This window comes from Bactrocera oleae, chromosome 4, assembly GCF_042242935.1.
Source record: "Bactrocera oleae isolate idBacOlea1 chromosome 4, idBacOlea1, whole genome shotgun sequence".
Taxonomy (NCBI): domain Eukaryota; kingdom Metazoa; phylum Arthropoda; class Insecta; order Diptera; family Tephritidae; genus Bactrocera; species Bactrocera oleae.
This window is the reverse complement of record NC_091538.1, coordinates 39,602,929-39,625,956: the sequence shown is the minus strand read 5'-3', so window position 1 is coordinate 39,625,956 and position 23,028 is coordinate 39,602,929. Positions and strand designations below refer to the sequence as shown.

The window sequence follows — 23,028 nt, the reverse complement described above, 5'->3', positions numbered from 1 at the left end:
ATTATCTCCTTGGGAATTTATTTGACAATCCCACTTCTGACACCAATTGCAACGGATTTCTCGATAAATCGTCTACCTGTAACTCACTCTTGAGTTCGATCACTGGATTGTTAAATAAAAGTCCCAATTTAATGGCTACACACTTATCTTTATTTCTAATTCCAACAACTTAACACTTATTGCTCGTTATTCGAGCTTACAACTTCTTGCTTATAGCTTGATTGCTCTTATCACGACGACACTCTAACTAGAACTGTGTTTGCTGCACAATCCGGCAGCCCTTATATAGTAAATCTGTAACAAAACATTGCTTCTAGAACATTCTGGCAACTACGAATTCGGTAACTAGTTGCTTCTGGCAGTTTATCGTTCATTCGATTTTGTTCTATCATCTATATTCGTCACAATATAAAAGTACTATATGCAGTGTGCTTAGAATATATAGAAGTAGTTAATGATTTCATATATGAATGGCAATTTTATATAAATTTTATAATTTAATGCCATAAATAATGCATAATATGAAAAAAATTAAAATAATATTTCAAATCGCTAAGAGGTCCATGTTGCCAATTCTCCTTTCTGAAGGGAACACCAGACAAATTCTTCAGTTTCTGATTTTTAGCAAATGTTGTGAGGAAGCAGCTTGTGGGCAACATACAAATGCGAGAGGGATGGTAGGATTTTCAGTGATACAAATTGTAAAATTGAAATTTTGCTGATTCTTCAATTTTACTGAAGACATTCAAATTCAATTTCATTCATTTTTATTTTCGCGCATTTGCGGTAGGACTTCTATATGAAAACCAAATGTGGTTTACCAGGCGCACAGAAAAAATAGCGCGGCGCAGAGTTATGAACGAACGCACTTTGCTATGAAGCAGCGCACGTTCCTTATGAATGAATTTGTTGTCGTTGTAATATGAAATACTTAGAAAATAAGCCGCGAGTTCGCTTGAATATTATTGGCCGATGATGGCGTCTACGTTTTTTGTCACTTGCGCGAATGTTTGATTTTTTGCGAAAGACATATTGAGGGGCATACATATGCAAATATATTTGGCATGCGAATGAAAGAAGGCAATTTCAAGAATATTCATATATGGACATATGAACATTTGAAGCAAGTAAACAATAATAGCTGTTTGAGTTCACAGATTAGACAAATTTGCTCTGATATCGTCTGTGGTGCTGCTTGTATAGCAGACTTTTTTATTGCAACGTGAAATATTTTGCCAAAGTTCAAATCCTATCAGATATTTTTTTATACTCTTTTTTATTTCTATAACCCTTTTTTATTAAATGATATTTGAATTCTAATTTCATTATTATTTCCCTCATTATTTACATTTTCTTTTCATAAGTCAATTATTCTCCATTTTATTACTTTAATTTTTGTTTATGCGCATATCAAAGAACATCTCTGCATATGTATGTATATACATTTTGCTTATAGAGTGGTGTAGTTCGTTGCGTAAATTGACAGGTGTGGTGAAATTTTATTTTCGAACTTGCGCGTTTTCGATGTTCCTTCATCGTAATTAACATTTGCCTTTTCTATTCATTTACATTCTCTGATACTATGTAGCTGCCATACAAGCTGACCGGTAAAAATCAAATTCTTGCATTTCTTCGTCGGTTTGGCTTCAATAACGTTGCTCTTCCTCAAGTTTTTATTAGAAATCATCTAAATTGTAATAGTTCTAGTACAAAATCATTACAAGTTGTTGGAGCATGGTTAGGGCAAAATTGATCCTCTTCCAGGTGGCTTATGAGCATAAAGAAAATGACAAGACCTATTGCATTTTAGAATTATGTCATTATTATTATTGTATTTAAAATTCAACAACTGTATTAATTTTTCAAACAATGTAACGAAATGTGCAACAATGACTTACACTTTCTTACAAAATATTATAACTATTCCTTTCTTCTTCTTCTTCGGGTACGCATTCATGTACGTATGCCGAACATTTGAATATTTCTGTTTAACATTTTAGATTTCTTTACTTTGTTTTGCGTTTTGTTATAATTACGTAAGTATATAATTAATGTATATACTATACGTTAACCGTTATTTATTTATATTGTATGCATGTATGTATGTAGTTAATAATTATTGAATGTAATGATAAGTAATTAAAGAATAATTGAACACAACAATTTATATTATTACAATTTCCTAATATATGTATATGTATACATTTGTATATATGCATGTATGTATGTACTTGTAAAAAATATGCATGTATTTGTGTGTATATGAGTGTGTGCTTAGTGTGTATGTATGTATGTTGATGGTGCGAAAAACATAAACAAGTTTAACATTATTTGTTCGTGACATTTGTACATTGCACATAATTACCACATACTACATATGCAATGCGTGCAACAAATACAACAAATGGATTTAATTATCAAAAAATCGAAATCAAATCTAAATAAAACATACATAAGGTACATATGGATGCTTGTGTGCAGGTGTGTGTACGTCATGTTGACGATTTGAAGAGGAAAGCAAGTTCGCATATTTTAGGTTCAACGAGTGGCGAGTACCGGAAAACGACTCCGGCTGCGCCGTTGCGTCGACGTCGTGGACTGTGGGCCCGCAGCGCAAAGCAATGAACCCTTGGACGGATGTAATGCCAAACTTGACTCATAATAACTACATTCTAACGGCATCCCGTTGCATTAAATGTTAATTGTATTATTTTCTTTAACTTTCGTTTATGTGATTCTATTCTTCTATTTTAAATTTTTTTGTTTTTGCTTTCGCTTTTATATGCATCTGGTTCAAGGTGTTTAAATTGTAACATTCCAATACATCCTATATATACACCGTGTTCTGAATCGTTTGCATAGTATATGTTTGTATGAATTTATAATTTTCAAGTTTATATGTGTGTATGTGTGTGTTATTATTGCCGTTCGCCTAGTTTAATTGTAAGTCTGCTATTGATATTTTCTAATAATAATATATAATCAGTTGTAATACATAATATGTTATATCTTTTATATATAATCTTGTTTGTTTTGTTAAACTCTGAAAACATAACAATTTAAAGCCTTTCTCTAAGGCCATTCAATGGTGCAATATTGCTAATAAAATACCTAAGATTACCCGCTCACAATTTACGAATTTGCCTATACGATTTAATAATATTTTAATAATTATTGCAAGTTTCTTCATTTGTTATATATAGTATATATTTTTTTGATTCTTTTTTTACATTTTATACCCGATTTCTAAGTGTATAGGTTTCTGTGTGAATTTGGTTAACAGTGGAGATTCCTATATCCAACTAATGTATTGCTCTTTGTTCATGTGTGTGTGCATGTGCAGGTGTTGGATGTGAAATTATCATCATTTGGCTTAAATCGTCAGTGGTGACAGTTCCATAAGCTCAGTGGCTGCAGGAACTTCTGATTCTTTAAGCAAAACCTAACCTAACTTTTTCTGCATGCGTAAAACTGTATCTGCCTAGTTTGGGTTAAGCTGCTTCAACCAATTGATAAAAAGCTGCTTGAAAGCACATACAGCTTTGTTTGAATAAGAGTTTAGCTTGGAAATATGTTGCATTGTGTAAATGAATACTTACAAGCTAAGAATTTACTCGCAATGTTTCATAAACATTTTTTTGCTTTTCTTAAGATTAGATAACGGTTTGTTCAACAAAATATTTATTTTTGACAAAAGCGGCTTTCCCAAACTACTTCAGCTACGCTTTTGTCTTTATGCACGCACATATATGTATATATTTTGGCGTATGTATTTGTATGTGTGTATGTATGTATTTTGGGTATTTGTGTACTTAATCAAAGAGGAAGGTAGGTATCTACGTAGCTTCGAATATAAAAATATTGCTCATTTTGATTTGTTGACTTTTAGCTCAATTGGTCTAATTACAGTTAATTGCTGTAAATGTTGTTTCAAAAGTTTTAACGCGAAGTATGTGCGTGTCTAAAATGAGATTTGGCTGAAAATCAAACAATTTTTCACACAAAATGTCTTCATTATTAACGTTATCACTAAGATCACTGTGGCAGTTCTTAAAGCGGTTTCCGCTCCAGGTTTTGGTTGATTCTTCATAAGCATTTTTAATAAAAGATAAATAGTTCAAATAAATCCACCAGTCCCTAACTGATAATTTGCACCACGTCGAACATTTTTTTGTTTTAAAAAGTTACTATTTCTAAATATGCAAGTGTTAGATTAATAACATTGTCCTGAATTAAGTATTTCTATGTTTGACGATCATGGCGTATGAGTAACTTATTTGCAATCGTCATTTTTGAGGAGACACTTTGCTCAGAAAAACAAACTAGTAGAGTAGAAGCTCTGGAAAAGTACACATAAATGCAAGTAAACTAGCTATATACTATTATGAATACGAAAAGAAATTTTTAATTGATACTCAAATGGAATATACATTTTACTTGAGCACTAACATCTTTTGAAAATCTCTTAATGGGGTGATGAAGTTCGTAAGTTCTTGTTACCGAGATGTGTTAACGACCATTTCGGCTATGTAGTGCTATTAGGAATATGACAATTGATGATTTCAGTAATCTTTTTCAACGATAAATGCAATAGTTTGCGAAAAGCAAAAATGTTTTTACAAAATATATAACCAAAAATACACTTTAAGCGCGACTTTTAAAAAACAGTTACTATTGAAAATTTATACCTTAGCAATAACACTTCAACAGTTTTGAATTTTTTCTTCAGACAGTCTTTATAGGGCGCAACGCTCATTTCACACATACTTGCACATTAAATCGTTTGATTTTGGCCACTCGACATGAATCTTTTGATTTTTTGAGATATCGGTTGCACATTTTACGTGAATTCACCAAAATTGCTATTGCGTTTTTATGCCAAACAAATATTTCAAAATTAATTATTATTAATTAAATAACTACCATATAGTTCGTCGCTATTTCAATTAGGTTTGTTTTACAAACGAGTATATGCCACTACATACTAATTATGTGTATAATTTTCGATTACTTACAACTAATATATGTTTTATAACAATTAATTTAAAATTACATACATACGTTGAAGGTACATTGCAAAATTTGACCAGCACTAATAGTTAAATTATTTAGTGACTCCTCGCAAGCAAACGAAAATTTTTCATAGCACGCCAATACAACAACACTGCATGTATATTTATGGTTATTCGATTGACTGATTTTATCAGAACTCTACGATTTCCCTGTGACCGCACACGTGCTAAGAAAGATTTCCCTCAGCCTATCAAAAGCTACGATTGGCTTTATTTAATGCCCTTCTCTAATTTCCTTAATATACAATTTATGTATTTAATAACATCATTTGTTTAATTTTGAGGCGGATAAAGCTCTAAATGCATTTCTAAAAAATCGTTTGCCTATTGAAGGTGTCATGTGTTTTGGTTTTTTCTCTATCTTCACCGCTTCTAATCGATACATTCATCTGCATTCACAGTATTTTCTTGATATAATTGCTTCTACGCGTGTGCAAACGATTTGCTTTGACGAATACTCGTCATTATCTAACTTACTCATTTGTATTTAATTAAGAAAATTGTACGTTAAATATGATAATTTGCATAAGTATTTCGGTAAATGTACTATTTTATATTTTTGATTTGTTCTTGCTTTCAGTTACAATCGACTATCACACACTTTTGCATCTCGTGACTTCAGTTTCCGCTTCTACTATGCTTACGGCTCCTGCCTGTTGCAGCCACTGTTATACAGCGAACCACTTGCTTGATTTTCTAAAAAAAAGACTCACTAAACTTTCTTATATATTTACACCTACATACTTTTGGAGCCTTCGCCATTAATATTGCCTCTAGCTGTAGGTTATTTGTCTCACTATAAAAAGCTCGTTCAACAAGCCCTTCATTGCCAAATATTGACAACAATTCTCCATTTTTTGAATGCCTCCGTGCTTGTAGTTATCTACTTTTGATTGTTGATATTGGCCGCGGTTGTAAGGCTAATTGGTTGCTATTGGTGGCTTTTGCTCAACAAATGAGAATTGAATTCATAGACGTTGTTGCACTGTTCGCCACAAATGTTGCACTTCCACGGATTACTCTCGCAGTGACAGCCCTTGTGCAGGAAGTACAGTGTTTCGTCTGGAAACTCGATGCCACAGAATAAACATGTGAGTATTTGCTTGCGACTTAGCAGGTTTGGTTCGGTCTCTTGGCCGGTTGAGGTGATCGTACCATTGCATATGGGAGTGGAGTTGCAGGAAGAGGTGTTGCTTGTGGTGCCGGTAATGCTGCCTGTTTGCACGACATTGTTGTTGTCCAAAACAGCTGCATTGCGGGTGATGCGATTATTGGCTTTGGCGCAAATGCGTCGTTTGAGGTCCTCTCTTAACAAGGACTTCAGTGGGGATACCTGCAATCCATCAAGATATATAAAAAATACTCCCAAGCATAGGCATGCGTATAATTTGATAAAAAGATGAATAATTGAAGATTGCACTGTGACCTCTGCACCGTGTCTCGATTAGCACCCCCCAGCACTATAATAAATTCTCCAATTGCTTTCCTTACTTGAATTTGAAGATCCGAAAAATTTACTTCTTCCCTAGAGAGTTGTATTATTTACTAAACTTTGTAAGTTATATTTTCTTCACTTTCTTCTTTACAGAAATCCTTATTACTGATAATGAGATCCCACTGTGCAGAAACACTCTGGTCCAGTCTGCCTAATGGTCGCTACTGAGCGAGCTTAGTCACCTGGTTCATTTCTGGTGATGGCTCTGTGTTGCTGTACCTATATTAGGTGGGGCTGTCTGCTTATTATGACTATACGGTGCTATACAAGGCACCGACTAATTTTGAATACCCACGTATGAAAGATGCTAAGGGACCTGTCCCTTGACATGCAGATCCTAGTTCAAGAAAAAGTTCTTTCCTAGGTCGGTATATCTGATTTTGATGGTTAGTCAGGATTTTAGTGTTCAGATATTTCTCAAAAGAGTCTTGATCCTATTGGCTTATACCAAAATAGTAACCTTTTTTGAGGTACTTCGTATATATGTATAATCTACGTAGTTTCTAATGGATATTTAGATATTTTCAAGCATAACAAAACAAAAATTCAGGTAAGTAGTTTGGTTAAGTTGAGCTTTCGAAAATTCCAGTCCAACTAGAAATGTTCGCCCTTAAGGATGGATTAGGTATCGATTGAAAAGTCAGATGATTTTGACATAAAAAACTTGAAAACAGACCTTAATTAACGAAGTTAATCTGCCGTTCGGAGACGAGAATTCCGATTCACTACAGTCACCGCCATTCATTTGTTCGCATTGTGTGGTTGGGCATTTGGTGCCGCTCTTATTAGCATCCGTTGATAAATCCTCCCCTACTGGTTCCTACATTAGAGCAATAATAACCAAAAACAAACAAAAAACAAACAAAAATGGGGAGATATATACATAGATATGTATGTTTATGTGAACAAAATGAAAAAGGTTATACAATTTGTGCATTACACTCGCCTGCTTGATTGGTATCAAACTGATGGATGGTGTGATGTGGTTCTCGTGGTGATGGGTTTTTGGGGAAGGGCAAGCATTCAACTGCACACCGACATGACTGGTGCTTGAAGGCAACGATTTGGTATTACAATCGATCGGATGTTCTTGAGGTGGTGGTGGCGCTGGTGACTTATTTCCAACGACTGCATCCCGCTCGCCTCGACCGCTGCTCTTCGTCTCCATCAGTTCCACTCCGGTTGCGGTATTGGCGTTCCCCTGCAAATCAAATGCACATAAAAACGCCGCATCAGTGGATTTCCCCAATTTGCAATTTAGCAACGCATTCCATGTTACATTGAACAAATCGGTTCCATTGTCGGACAGGGTTGAAATTTCCACATGCGGCGTCAAAAAGTGCATGGGCGGTGTGGCATTCTCCAGAGAGCGCATCGACTCGCCACTATCGCTCTGATGGGTCGTCGCCATGCTCGAGTTGGCATTCTGGCTTGCCGCAGCAGCAGCTGCAGCCACAGCATTCAGGCCCGGTACGAAACTGGCAGCGGCTGCGGCAGCTGCTACTTGTGATGCTTGTGACTCCAAGGCGAGCAGTAATGATGAGGAACCACCCGGTCCCGGATTATCAAGGTCTATACCATGTCTAAAAAACACATTGGATTTAAAAATAACTTTATTTCTTCAATTCTGCGAAGCAACATATCCACATATATATGTACGTTGGTAAACCAGCTTATGGCTCACCTGTTGAAAAAGTGAATCCTTAGCGATTTCATAGAACCTGCTCTATAGCTGCACAATGGACAGGTTTTAACGAGGTCGTGTTGGCCGACATGCTCGTTTTGGAAATGAGCGCGCATAGCGATTTGGCGCTGGAAGCCACGGTTACATATGGGACAGTGGTATGGAAGAGTTTTCGTGTGCGTTGTAAAGTGTTCCGCCAAATGGTCTTTGCGGAAAAATCTATAAGCAAAAATTATATAATGTCACTCTGTATGGTCAGTTCGTAGAGTTGGTAGTAAGTACAAACCTCTTTTGACAGACACGGCATTCGTAAGGCTTGACACCAGTGTGGCGCATCTTATGCCGTCTCATATTTGCGCCATTTGAGAATTTCATATTGCAAACATCACATTCAAAAACTTTACGGGATGAAGACGACGAAGACGATGATGCAGTTGGACTGCTGGCATTGCCATTCGTTGTGACCACCGACATATTTGTGGGAACATTATTTGCCGTTGCCGTATCCGGTACCAATTTGGTGACATCGTTGCTGTTGCCAGCATTTTGGTCTGCATGGGGCATCACCGAACCGACTACACTTAGATTCTCCAATTCAGGTTCTTCGGTTTTGAGGCGCGCATGATTAGACAAACACTGGACGACATGTAATAGTAGCGATGCCCTAGAAGTAGTCTCGAAATGGTCGCAACGTTCACAACGAAATGTCGCCATAGCGGGCGGATTCGGCGTGCTTGTGGATGTGGTGTAATTCGTTGGTGGTGTACTATTTGCGCGTGCCGTACTATCCAAGGCCACTGGCTGTTCATCCGCGCTGCATTCCTTCAAGCTACGTAGCGCATGAGTATGCTTGACTAACGCACTGTGTTGCATCAAACTACCGGGTGTCATGTCAATTATCCCGCTGTCCTTTAATGTCATCTCCATACCGGCGGCTGCACTTATAGTTTCAGCCATTTATCTACAAGAAACCGCAAGAAAAGTTGTAGTAATCGATTTTTTTACCTAGTCCTGTGCTCATTAAAAATCATTTTAAATTAACCCTGGAGATTATACAGATGTATCTAATTTATACATAATTTCGAGAATTCATGCTTAGCATTTTACTGATTTATTAAGATACGTAAAAGCTTAAGACCATGTTATGAAATTTGTAAACAGAGATCTCGAGAAAATATAGTTATACTATTATATTATATATGTTACTGTGACTGCTTCTTATAACAAATATGATAATTATAGTGTCGGTAAGATCTCTACAGTGAGTCGAATTTCTTAAGTTATTCGCAAATACTTTCGATTAACCTCTAGCTAACACCGAAGCACCGAAAAAGCTCAGCTGATTTGTCTTTTTCTTCCTGTTTTTACAAATAAGGACATAAGTACATCTTGTTAACTTTTCTGCGTTTGTTTTTCCTTGGCAAAGAATTTCACCTTACACCCTTGATTTAAATTTATGGCTAGCGACGATTTCTTTCTTAGTGATCTTAACTGCAATTGGTTTAAACACTCAATTTGTTTCTTCGGAGGTAATATCTTACTGATTTTTTAAAGGTAAAGCAATTTCCTCATTAAGTTGAGCACACGCATAGCACTGAGCGTAAGGCCTTGAGGGGATTAGCTATTAAGACAGTCATTTGCTTTCATTCCAGCGTTCAGTTAAATTACAGAGATGAATAAAAGTGCATAAGCAGCATAAAATATTCAAACTAAAATAAATAAACCTCTAATTTTACGAATATAAATACGTAGGAGAAACAATCTTTAGCGTTTGATTCAAGGTTGAATACCGTCCATCTTCAAATATGCAGACGTTTGTTGAGAGTGAATGGTTTTTGGTTTGATATTAGAGGCACTTACATTAAGAAAACAGGTTTGAATGAAAGAAACCATAAACTAAAGAGGCACATACTTATGCATGTCTATATGTATGCCTACAGGTACGGTTGTGTATAAATACGCTTGACCAAACATTAATATTTGTCCCTACGATACTTTAGAGGTCATCCGGTTAATCCAATTTGAATATTCACACAAACCAAACAATACACAAATGCACACATATAAATAGTATACCATGTGTATGTATGTATGTCGTATAAATAAGATTGACCTTCACGAACTGTATCTCAAACTCCGATAGAAATTTCAAGTTTTCAATTAATTAGTAAATGTTTATGTTTTTTTAATAACAATATTTATAAAATGTTTTTTTATTTTTAGAAAGACAAGAAGTCTTCATTGTTTTCTAAAACTTGCCCAGAAGTACTCATGGAATATATGCTCCAGGTATTGAAAAACCTTAAATGGTGAATTTCGACCGAAATTTATTGGCTTATTTACTTATTATCTTTTTGTTATCAGAGGTAGCTACTTATAGTATTTTCGTAATATATTATAATTATAACAAGCATAAAGCTACTATATGACTTAATTTAGTCCTGATTTTTCGTAAATTTAACGCAATCGAGAGTTAAACATTCATTAAATAACAAATACCATTAAAAATAACGGTAAATATTGAAGCACTTTTCTTAACAATTCCTCGGAAATAAGTTTACAACTTGTGTGTTTGGATAGCCTAAAAGGTCTATTTTAAACTAAACGACTTGAGGAAGTTCTGAACACTTAATCTTGCTGATTCACTACAAAACTTATTGAAAAGAATTATCAGGAAGTAATATCATTAGGTTACAATTAAAAAATAATAATAAAAAAAAAGGTAGCTTCGGCTGCCCCAATGCTATAATACCGTTCACAGTTGCACTTCTTGCAGCATAAAAATATATAAAGAGATCTTTATCTTGATTTTAACCGGCCAGTTCGTATGGCAACTATTGCTACAGTGGTCCGATCTGAGCACTTCCTAAGAAGATTGTGCCGTTGCCTTGGATAATAATTTATGCTAAATGTCGTGAAGATATCTAGCCAAATAAAAAAGTTTTTCATATAAGGACATATATTTGATTGTTCAGTTTGTATGGCAGCTATATGCTATAGTGATCCGATATCGGCGGATCTGAAAAATTAACAGCTTTTTTGGGGAGAAAATAACGTATGCAAACGTAGGCCAAATCGACTCAGCTCGTCATGCTGGTCATTTATAAGTATATATATTTTATATTGTCTCCGACGTTTCCTTCAGGGTGTAACAAACTTCGTAGTGAACTTAATATTACCCTGTGCAGGGTATAAAAAAAAAAAAACAATTTCTGATCCCAATTTGCAAAATAAATATCTACGAGTTTAAATTATTACAAAATCGATTCAAGTTTTTGTATACGCATATTAATAAATTTCTCAGCATTTTATCAAGCATACATACGCATTTGTATTAACATAACACATACACATAAGGTATATGGTATACCGCTTGTTTTCGAATAACCCTACAGTATTTTCTAGTTGGCCTATTTTAACGTTGGTTATAAAACAAAAATGTATTAAAGCATAAGCGCATAAGCACATAAGCACGTATAAAGAAATGCACGTCAATAGTAAATATGTACTAGTATATTTTAATGCTCCTTAGTTGCATTACAACCAAGTCATTAGGTCAAGTTTTGAAACCAAACTAGCTCACATCCCAAATTCATAAATATCTCGCTCAGAAGGTAAAGCTACACAGATTCATACAGGCACTATACAAACATACATACATAGTGAATAGTTTACCCACATTACCTACATACACACATATGTATATATATATATATATATATATATACTTATGTGTGTATATATGTATGTAAGTAAACAGATACACGTTGAATAGGCATGAGAGAGCGCATTTTGTTTTCTATTTTCTGCTCTTTGCCACTTTGAAGTTATTCATGTCAGTATGTCAGTGACATATCTGTATAACATTTTTTATGTTGGATTATGTTGAACAAAAGCCGGGCGACTAACAAGTAAACCTACCAACCAAGAAAATATGTTATATGGAAAGTGGATACAGAACCACGTACACATGCATAAACATCGCTCACCTAGACGCTTTGTTACATTTTAAATTAAGTCAAAATAAAGCTTCAATGTAATGAAATTATGCAGAACTTCTGGAATGGCGACTTTCGCCTAAAATGACAGCCTGAATTTACTAACCTCAGTTAATATTCATGAGTCCATAAAAACTGTTCATTTAAGTCAAATCGCTCAGTTGGAACGAATATACCCTATATTCCATATTTATCAATTATAAATCTTTTATTTTTTGCATATTTGAATATTTTTAATTTTCAACAGAGAAAATCTGACTCGAAATATTTAATGTCAAATTAAAACTGGTAATTTACACGCTGAGCAGGTCCAAAGCAATTTCCAGTGTATATCAGATTTCATGTCGGCCTTCAAGTGATGTGATCAAATATTTTTCATTTCAATCCATTCCATCAACTCTATGGAATGGAAACTGTGCTTCTTTGAGTAAAGAAATATTTTGATGTTATATTAAAGCTAAGTTTACTTTTACACTAAACAGAGGATTTTTCTTCGTTTTGGGCAAGCTGCCCCTATATGTCAAAATATTTTCAAACATATAAGTTTGGATAATTCTCACTTCATCATTCCTTTCAGAGAAGTCTCTTTCTATATGCTCTAAGAAGCAACAATGTTCACACGGCCTTACTTTTTAGCAGGTGATTAACTGACCTTTTCCAATATAGGACAAGCATGGATAATTCTCACTTCATCATTCCTTTCAGAGAAGTCTCTCTCTATATGCTCTAAGAAGCAACAATGTCCACACGGCCTTATTTTTTAGCAGGTGATTAACTGACCTTTTCCAATATAGGACAAGCATATTCTCAATTTAAGGTCTTTGCGGATATTTTCTACGATTTGCAACTACCGGGAAGATCCCAACATGAAAGATAGATCGTTGTACTCTTCTAACGTCGTGAACCAAGCACCAAACTAGCCACAATATACATACTTATATCTATGTGTAGGACACTGAGGGAGGTCAAACATGATAACATAACATATTAATTTTTTCTCAGAAATTTCTTTGCGATATAACCGTGAAATAGTTTATAGTTCTTATCTAAAATGAACCACGGTATTATTTATCATATAGGTACTACTTATGTATGCATAATTTGGATGCATCCTTTTAGGGTGGATTGATTAACGGTACTGGTTTACATTTTAGGGAAAGTAAAAAAATTAAATTACTTGGGATTGGGCAGCCGCCAAGATCTACTTTCCTCAAGCTATTTTACAAGAGCAAATAACAGTTAACTACATAGCGCACGTGCGAGAGTTACACCCAACTTTACATTCAAAAGAGGAGTTGTACATCTAAATGTGAGTGTGTGTTAGCGTGACACTATCAGAACTTGACATAAATTCTGAAGTTTCTGTTATTTAAAGTGGGTGACATTGTTCCCGCTGCTCATTGACAACATGCCACACAAACGACTTCTCGCACACACACACACCAGGCAGTTCAACACAGTCCAACGCATGCGGCAAACAGAAGTCAAATGAGAAATTGTTTGTTCGGCGAAAATGAGCGATGAAAACTAATAACAACAATGCATATATGTTTGTATGTAAATACGAATTAATGGTTACTGAGAATCAGTTATAAATGTAACATAAACGCACATACGGGGATTGTGCTTTTCGCGCCATACTCCCAAGTTAGAAAGTGGAACAGGAATTTCTCTCATTAAGGTATATCAGCGAAATGCTCGCCACCGGCAACGATCAACAGACCGAAAGCAATATACGCTCGGCTATGTAAGCCGCATATGTAGCGGCGCGTTGTTCCAAATGCGAAGCGATGATTTCATTTATGTAGGCGCTGCAGCAGCGCATTGCGAAACACTTGCCATGGCCAACGGCAAGAGCAAGTGGAGCAAAAATAGTTCACCATAATACACATGTGGGACAGTGCCACAGCGCTGGCATTAACCAGAGTAACAACAATAGCAACAAAAATGACCGACAGACAGACCGCAGTCGAAAGCCCACATCAAGCCAAACCAACCAGCCATTTAGCAAGCGAGCCCGCTAGTCTGCGAGACGACAAACTGCTTGGCTAGCCCGTTTGGCTACGTCGGCTCACACATTGCTATATTTGCCGTTACAACTTCCACTATCATTCGCAACTCTGTTTATTTCGGCACATTTAGCTTAACGGAGGGCTCTGTCACTCTGGCACCGCCAACACTCACATTACCCAAAAAAAACTTAGGCACAAAGTATCGTGGCTACTTGCTTCACTTTTGTCTAATTTGCGCTGCTCGCTGTCGTTTTGACCTATTGTAGTAGGTATTATAGTTATTTTTATTAATTTCATTGTATTTTGCGTTTTTTTTTCATTATTTTTGTTCTAGCATTGGGCAGGCAGGTTTATTACACGGGTGAACCCAAGCTCATTGAACTAATTTCTGTTCCACTCGTAGTGAAACACTTAGATAAACACTGACCCCATTGGGCAATAATTGCTTAGCAATGAACGATGAACGTAAACGTATATTGCTTTAAAATCGTTCACTTCACTTCTTTCGCTCTGGTTTGCTGTAGTTCTGTTCTTCTGCGATTTGTAAATAATGAATTTCTAATAAATTGATTTAAACTGTTTGCTGTTTTCGCTTTAAAGTGTATTTCACTCTTTTAGAGGCCACAATGTTCGTGGAATTCAAAGCACCGCGTGTGCTCAATCTTGTCAACGTACGGCAAAAGTGCTCTGCCAGCGGAACAACGTGCTTTGCCAGCGAGAAAGTCTCTCCGCCGCCTCTCGTCAACAGCATAAGCTCCCAGCGTTCGTTAGTGCTTGCGCTCGAAAGCAGAGCATATTGTTTTGTTGACCTAATTTTCCTCTCGCTTGTTACAGTCGTGTGCCCACTTTGACTTTTTATTATCTTTGTATTTTACATTACTAATTTTTACTCATTTCGTTAAGTTTTCTTGGCATTGTTCTCCTCACGCCATGGTAACTAGTTCTCTGACAGACTGGCTGGCAAATGGTGACTTGACCGTCTCGTCGGCCGACTGTTCGACCATTGCAGTGGCTGGCCGTTGCGCTTATATTTCGTCAGTATTCAGTTGTATCGAAGTAGTGGAGCGACGAGTAAATGTTAGTTTGCGGCCGTGATGCTTTGTAGTTATGAACTAGAAAACCAGCTGCAGCAGCACCAACAACTGCGGTAAGTCGTTACACAGCACTGCACATGTGTATTTACTGTGTACATACATACGTATAGACGCACATGGACACGGTTGCTCCCATACAAATGTGTAACTAAGTGGTCGTACTTAAGCAAAGCTCATTTTCAAGCGAAGAACTGCTAGAAGCCGATTTGAGATATAAACTGGAGTTGCGCTATTGTTGGCTCACTTGCAGTTCACACAAACACCTAATTGTGTCAAGTATAAACATAATAATTATTTAAGTACATTTTTGACGTTGCCAGGCTGTAGGAACACATTGGCACAGAGCATATGGCTACCGTCATTACATCGTCATCGCCATTGCTTCCGTGGCGGCGACCGGATTCTTACAATTTCACCTAATGGTGAGAATAGAATTCTCGCCTCACACCCCCAAACCGCTGTAATTTTGCAAACGGATTATATGTCACAAAATTGTTGATATACTTATGTACATATGTATGTATGTATGTGCGAATGCCGAAAACATACAAATTCGTAGGCTTATTTATGTCCGTTTGATTTATATACATGTATGTGCATATCATATGTACATATGTACGCACATCTAATCTTAATAAAAAAAGCCTATGCTCGCCATGCACCCAACCTAGTTTCCACTATTTGTTCTACTTTTGTTTCGTTGCAGCGAAACTTAGCAACAATTTACCTCACATAAAACTGATGTCAGGCCAGAAGAAGTTTGCAATTTTTCATTACTTGGATGTTGATTGTACTTGTTGTGTCTTCAGCGATTATTTTCATAACTTTATTGCACAATCCACAAAATAATCCATGCACTCATGTACTCGAAACTGCGTATGTGTGTATATTTCTACGCCACCGCGTTCTTCACAGATGCGCTTATGCGTGCGACAAACAACCGAATCGACGATGGAACGAATGCGTTCGATGAACGACTAGAAGCGATGGCGTTTTCGGTGAACGCAGGTACGCGTGTATCGCGTCTTCGATTCTAATGTTTTGCTTTTCGGCACAACACAACACATAGACTGAATCCAAAGTATCGCACAATGCAAGTACACAGGCAGTAGTGTGTCAGGGAATACCACTTTAGACGAAAGCGACGCAGCGACGCCGGCAGCGCGAACATCAGTGTCAGCTGCGCCATAACTAAAGCTGCAGGCGGTAATCATCTCCAAAGCTAAACGCTCCCAGTTTATATACGTAGTCAGCACTCAGCGAGCTACTCGTGCACAACTCGCCAGTGCGCTCCACAGCAATTGCCATGCTCTCGCTCTTTTGGGCTGTGTTGTAACAGAGAGCGATGCGACCGATGTGTGGTAATCGTAAACTGAGTGAAAACGCCAACGCGCCAATGTTTGAAGCGAGACGACGCACGATTCAAAATTAGGTCAACAGGTTTGGAGTGGGCCTTCTCATGTGCTGTTTGATTATACCGCAGCTCCCCCCGCGCCTGACACGACATTCGAAGCACTTGCTGTTTATTTTGCGATTGTATGGCGCTCACCGCACGAGCAGCGAGCTGAGAGCGCACCTTCATGCTCATCCAATTTGCGTCCCAATGCTCTGTAGCACACCTCTTTCTGTTGTTCTTCCTAATCGTTCCGCACTCATTCGGTTGCGCGGGCAAACACCGTAAGTCGGCCAAACCACCGACGCAATGCATTTATTGCACCACCGCCACAGGCAACTCAATTTTCCACTCGCTGCTCGCTCATCGTATTGTTTGGTTAGTTGTTGTTAGACTAACGGACTTGGTTGTTGTTGTTAGTTTAACGCTTGCTGTTTTAGGCTAAAGTAGTGAAACAGCTTTAATAACAATTCCGATACTGATTGTGCTTTACGGTGTTGGTTCGCAGTTACGGCAGCAGGTACTTAGGAACAGTGAAGCCTTGTTGTTGTTGCCGTTGACGCTGTCGCTGTCACTTCCACCATTGCAACCGTCTCAGCCACTACTCCAATGCAGCACGCAACTGGTATACCTGTATAATCACGGGCCTAGAAGCCGTCTGAAACAAGCGCACATACACAGGAACCAGCTATGAATAAGGTGTCAGAATGCTACTTGTACACCTACACACCCACATGCATAAACCCATATGAACGAATGCGTATCTTGGCGAGCATCTGTTCCAAATGTGCAGACAAGCGTTTGCAGCGCGGTGCAATATCTTAACAGGTATATTTTGTATAGCATAACAAGAAAAAATCGTTAAATTCGGTTACACCGAAGCTATTAAGCCCTTCACAAATTCAAAAGATTCCTTACATGAACTATTGAAAAACTTCTTCAAAGATTGTACCAATGCTTTGGACAATAACCCATGTTAAATTTCGTGAAGATATCACGTCAAATAAAAAAGTTTTCCATACAATGACTTAATTCCGATCGTTCAGTTTGTATGGCAGTTATATGCCGATTCCGACAAATAGCAACTTTTTTTTAAGAAAAGGACGTGTGCATGATTTCAGATCGATATCTCAAAAACTGAGGGACTAGTTCGAGTATATACAGACAGACGGCCATGACTAAATCGACTCAGTTCGTCATGCTGATCATTTACATATGTACTATGTATATTATGGGGTATCCAACGCTTCCTTCTGGATATTACAAACTTCGTTGCAAACTTAATATCCCTATTCAGGGTATAAAATTCTGCCGAAAATAGAAGGCATGGTTGTTTTTCTCACAAATGGTATCCATGCTTTATCCAATCGGTTCACGCAGGCAATCGAAAAAATAAACCTTCAAAGGGAACATTAACGAATAATTATATAATCTCAAAAGTTCATCGAGTGTAAGGATATTCTACCAGAGTGACACTATTCTCTTATTGTACCAACATCATGAAATTTAATTATAAGTTTTCGGGTTGCATTTTCCTACGAATTCCAACGAAAAAAGTTTCTATATTTAAACGAAAATTGTATAAAATAATTCAAACTGTAGTTATACCAAAAAATTGTTACTTAAAAAGCATATTTAAATTATAAAAAACTTGTTCCAAACGAAGTAAAAAAAAACCACCACAATATTTAGAAATGAGGAAAAGGAGAAACAGTTGTTTGTAATACCTAAAACTAATCGAGATAGATATATATTATGTATATATAATATAAATGATCAGGAGGGCGAGACGAGTTGGAATTTAGGTGACTGCAAAATCCTGATTCGTGCAAGCGATAACTTGAGTAAAAATTAAGATATTCTTTCTTGGCATAATGGGGAGGTTGGTACTTTAGATGAGCATAATCGAACCATTGCCACACCCATAAAACTAAATTATACGAAAATCTATAAAATGTTATAATTAAGCTCCACATTGAGATATAAAACTGTCATTTGATACAAGTAATCGCATTCGGGACGGGCATCAGTGGTTTGAATTCTGGTGATGGGTGATATCGGACGTTACCTCCTCCCACGCTTCTTAAATCGGTTATATTGAATAATAAAAGTGCAATAACTCCATAAATAAACACTTCAGAAGCATTACATTTCAAAGCCAAAATGTTACCGAGGGGCTTTATAGGAGCCAGTGTCAAAATTGAACGATGGAATAGCGCTAAATCTGCGAGATATAACAAAGAAACTCAGAGAAAGTATTTTCCTAGTGATAATGTATTTGTTGGCAATAAAAGGTTAAACCTTTGCATAAATTGATCTAGACCTTTCTCTGAAAGGCCCTCTGGGCTCAGTTTATATCAGATATTTTTCATTCCAGTACATTGATTTTAATATAAATATTTCGGGTTCGAAGCAAAATGTAGTAACGACACTAAGTCAGCTTTCCTATAATATACATAAGTTAATATCATACCATGTTTAATTGTAATCGATTTCGTTTCTTAGACAAACGCATGTTGAATTCTTACGCAACTTTCTTTAATACAAAGTTGTGTCAACACGTGAAAGCAGTTCTTAAGTTTTGATCCTTGAAAATTGCGAGACTATCAAATGTACGATTACACCTGAACATAGCCATTTCTTACTTGTTTTATATAGTTAGGATAAGTATTTAAGAATATTTTATTGGAAAAAACTTAAAATTTATAACACTTAATTTTTCCATAATCGAGCATTGTTTCCACACACTTATTTCATGATATATTAAAGCTTGGCATTTTGCTTTCTGAGGATTCTTGTAAAGATTTGAGAGCTTGGAGCAATAGAAGCGATTATTACTAAAAATAGTGTGTATTCGCTTTAACACACAACTAGATCTTCCAGTGTTCACTATGTTTTACGTATTGGCTTTGCTCTTTACGCTTGGACTTGGTCTACAATATTCAAGTTTCATGCTTCTTCTTGTGTGATCTCAATCTCATGCAGAATGGCATATAAACACCGAAAACTATTCGTATCGAAAGCATACGTTCTGTTACTATTACCACCTGATTACGATGTGTCTACGAGTGCATAACGAACTACATAAAAGCATACACATGCAAAGTGTGCGAGCTCGTAAGTATTTGCTGACCCAGTGAGAAAAATAACAAGTGACACATTGGGGCCCTTTTTGATGAAATTCATAACCAGTTGGTGATTTGGTCTGGTACTGAACTAAATTTGAGGTATGACAAACAAAATTTTACACAAATATATTTACTACTTATTGGTATTTAAACATAATGTTTATATCACTTCACTAATATTTTGTATTTTTGACGTATTTCTTCTTCGTGATATGCCGAAAATGGATGGATCTACAACATTAAGATTCATTATGGTTGGCTTACACACATTTGACCATAACTTAAGATTCTTATAATATCTAGGCTATAACGCACTTTCCTCCAAATGGTAGGCACAAACTAAGCCTTTCACCTACGATAGCCACAAGCAAACTTTAGTGGCAAGTTGGGTATTTCTACAATAGACTAATTCGAAATAATTTACTCGCAAACGTCTCCATCACTCCAAAATTTCCTACAAGATAATCATAGGTACAAGCTGAACGAACGCACATTGCGCAAACATATTACAACTGCTACGTTGTGTGTTTGTATGTACCTGGGTATGTATACATGCATGTGGGTAAGTATGTCCAAATGAATGCCGATTCGTATAGTTAAGAATTTCGAAACGACCTATGACAATATTTAGTTGCCTAATCACAAAATAGAGTTACTGCGCTAGTATTCCTCTTTGATTTGGAATATTTGAAATTTGCGAAACAGACGAATTTGCAGACATTTGATAGTGTAATGTTCTTAGTCAATTCTTTATTCAAATTAGAATATATAATATTATAGTAAGAAATAAGAATATTAGATTAAACATGAGTAATAAAATAAATATAATATTATTATAATATATTATTAATTCAAAACGTTCCTTGGTAGTTTACTTCTTCATTTTTGACTAATGGGTTAATGGGACTTTGGGTTAGTAAGACATAGTTGTAATATATTCTACGATACTGTTGCGTTAAGGGAAATAAATTTTATAAAATTTAAAAATCATATTTGAACTTAGTGCATTTATTTAATAATCTAAGGCTCTATTCAAAAGAGTTTGTTCTAGTGCTGGTTCTGTTATACCGGATCGTTCGCTTTTGCGCAACGAAAGTATTTAAATAGGAAACAATCTGAAAAGGGTTTGGTTAAAAAGACCAAGCAATATTTTCACTGAAATTGATCCATTTCCATAACAACAAATTTAATACATGCAGATATATCGTATAGTGGTTGTACCCATGCGGGGGATTTCGAAAAGCACCACCGATCCTCTTCTCGAGCCAGAGAAGTTCCCTCTGCTGCATTACGAAAACATGCACATACCTACACATGTATGCTAGTGAGTCAGTTTTCAAATATAATTAAACGTACACTGAAATTAAGTAAAAATGCAGGGAAGAGTTGCGAACCCCGATGATGCAAAACATAACTTGAAATAGCATACACCTCCATTTTTACTTTGTTCAACACGCATACACATATACTATCATATCGACGCATCTCTCGAGGCTTGCCAAACCGCTGGTGACTCTTCCAGTTCTGAACTGAATGATGCGGATATGTATCTAGAAAAACTGTAGAAGTAAGACTTAACGCTTCGTACATAATCCATAATGAACTTAATTTTTTAAATTTGTTCAGTTTCATTTTTATGAGCTTCTGTTTCTATTCTGTTCCATGTACTTGTTCTTTTTTGTGAATTTTATGTTTGTTTCGCAATTCCCATTCAATTTTGTAATATGACAAGGTGCACTCTTGCAACGCCACACACTCTTTGCTTCCCGCCCACACCCAGCACACACATCGCAGATCTGCACTGCACTGCACCGCGACTGAATTAAATGCCGTTCGGTTAAATTGGTCGGATACTGCATATTGGTCTTTGCTACTCTTGCCACTCTATGCTTGTTCTACTGGTTGTTAGTTCCTTTATTTATTATTATTCTAGCTTTTTCATACCAACGGTAGTAGGTCGCTGCAATTACCGATCTAAACGTATGGTGCAGCAGCTCCTGCCAGGGTTGGCGAAGTAATGAAGTCAAGTGGCTGTTCGAAAAAACCCGTAACGCGTCTATCACGTACCCCGCGGCAAGTTCCACCGAAGTTCGTTACACGAAATAAGTGAACAATACAAATGACCAAATCGGAAGCAATAATAACAACAAACAGGAAAAAAAACAAAGCACTCTCAATAGCAATAGGTAACTAACAACAATAATAACAACAACAACTGCAACAATGCACGTATAACAGATATAAGAAACTAAAAGAATCACTTGCTAACGAAGAAGAACAACGAACGCTGTGAACACAAAAAAATTAGTACAAAAACGAAACGAGTGGCCGGACAGAAACAAATAAGTGAGCGACCGAGCGAGCGAGCGAGCGAACGTGTAAAAACGTCCGCATCCGAAAACACACTGGTAGCAGCCAGCGGCTCCATGGCTGTTGTAGCGACGAACACTACTGCATTGCTCTGTTTGCATTCGACACTGAGAACAGCGACGTCGACGCCGGCCCATCAAGGTACCCACCCCACCGAGTCGCAAACCATCAGCAACGACGTCGCTACCGCCGTTTGAGCATCTCACAAAGTCGGGAAATCGGTATAGTGCGCCGCCGCCACTGCCCCTTGCGTGCCACCGCGCCGACTGGGCCCACCACACACTGTTTTGAACGCTGGCTACCTTTACATACAGCTGCGCGCGCGCTTTATCTCGACCGATGAACTGAACTGCAAACACTACAACTCCTCAAGGCCTACATGGATTTAGGCCATAAAAATGCCGAAGTGATTCAAGCCACTTCCAAGAGACTCAACTCAACATTTTCATCTACATTCACATACATATTTATGTGTATATATATGTTTGTATATACATACATACACTCATATATACGTATCTTTAAAAGCACATTTGTATGTATATATGCATGTCAAATATAGTTTCTCAACGCTCTGTTGGAGTTGGTATTGAGAAACTAAATTGCACCGTCGGCAGCAACAACACAGCGGCAATAACATTGGCTTAAGAAACCAACAAGCCAACAGTAAGCAGCTGGAAATTCGGCCGGCGCTCTCGGCCGACCCACAACAGTCTAAAGTCAGCGAAGGGGAGCACTAGCAATGAGTGGGGGCAAACATTCACTTGCGCTCTTTGTTTAGA

General features: G+C 36.9%; 1 protein-coding gene across 7 annotated transcripts; it reads right to left on the bottom strand.

Annotated features, from left to right (window-relative positions):
- Positions 1–1,799: 1,799 nt before the first annotated feature.
- Positions 1,800–22,267, bottom strand: LOC106617840 (zinc finger protein ztf-16). Of its 7 annotated transcripts, XM_036357039.2 has the most exons (7): positions 21,821–22,267; positions 8,538–9,212; positions 8,252–8,470; positions 7,847–8,150; positions 7,508–7,768; positions 7,244–7,387; positions 1,800–6,405 (listed from the first exon to the last, which is right to left on the bottom strand). In XM_036357039.2, the coding sequence occupies exons 2-7, from the start codon at positions 9,206–9,208 to the stop codon at positions 6,004–6,006; spliced, it is 2,001 nt and encodes a 666-aa protein (XP_036212932.1). In that variant the 5' UTR covers positions 9,209–9,212; positions 21,821–22,267; the 3' UTR covers positions 1,800–6,003. The 7 variants fall into 7 exon arrangements, with proteins under 7 accessions (XP_036212932.1, XP_014090738.1, XP_036212910.1 ...); XM_014235263.3 differs by having other exon boundaries at positions 7,508–8,150; XM_036357017.2 differs by having other exon boundaries at positions 7,514–8,150.
- Positions 22,268–23,028: the final 761 nt, after the last annotated feature.

What these genes read in the sequence shown, in the direction of transcription:
- LOC106617840 (XM_014235263.3), bottom strand. Translation starts at nt 9,208, where the DNA reads ATGGCTGAAACTATAAGTGCAGCCGCCGGTATGGAGATGACATTAAAG. An exon ending in TACCAATCAAGCAGGCGAGT is followed by an intron (nt 7,388 to 7,507) that starts GTAATGCACAAA and finishes GCTCTAATGTAG; the next exon opens with GAACCAGTAGGGGAGGATTT. An exon ending in GATTAACTTCGTTAATTAAG is followed by an intron (nt 6,406 to 7,243) that starts GTCTGTTTTCAA and finishes GATGGATTGCAG; the next exon opens with GTATCCCCACTGAAGTCCTT.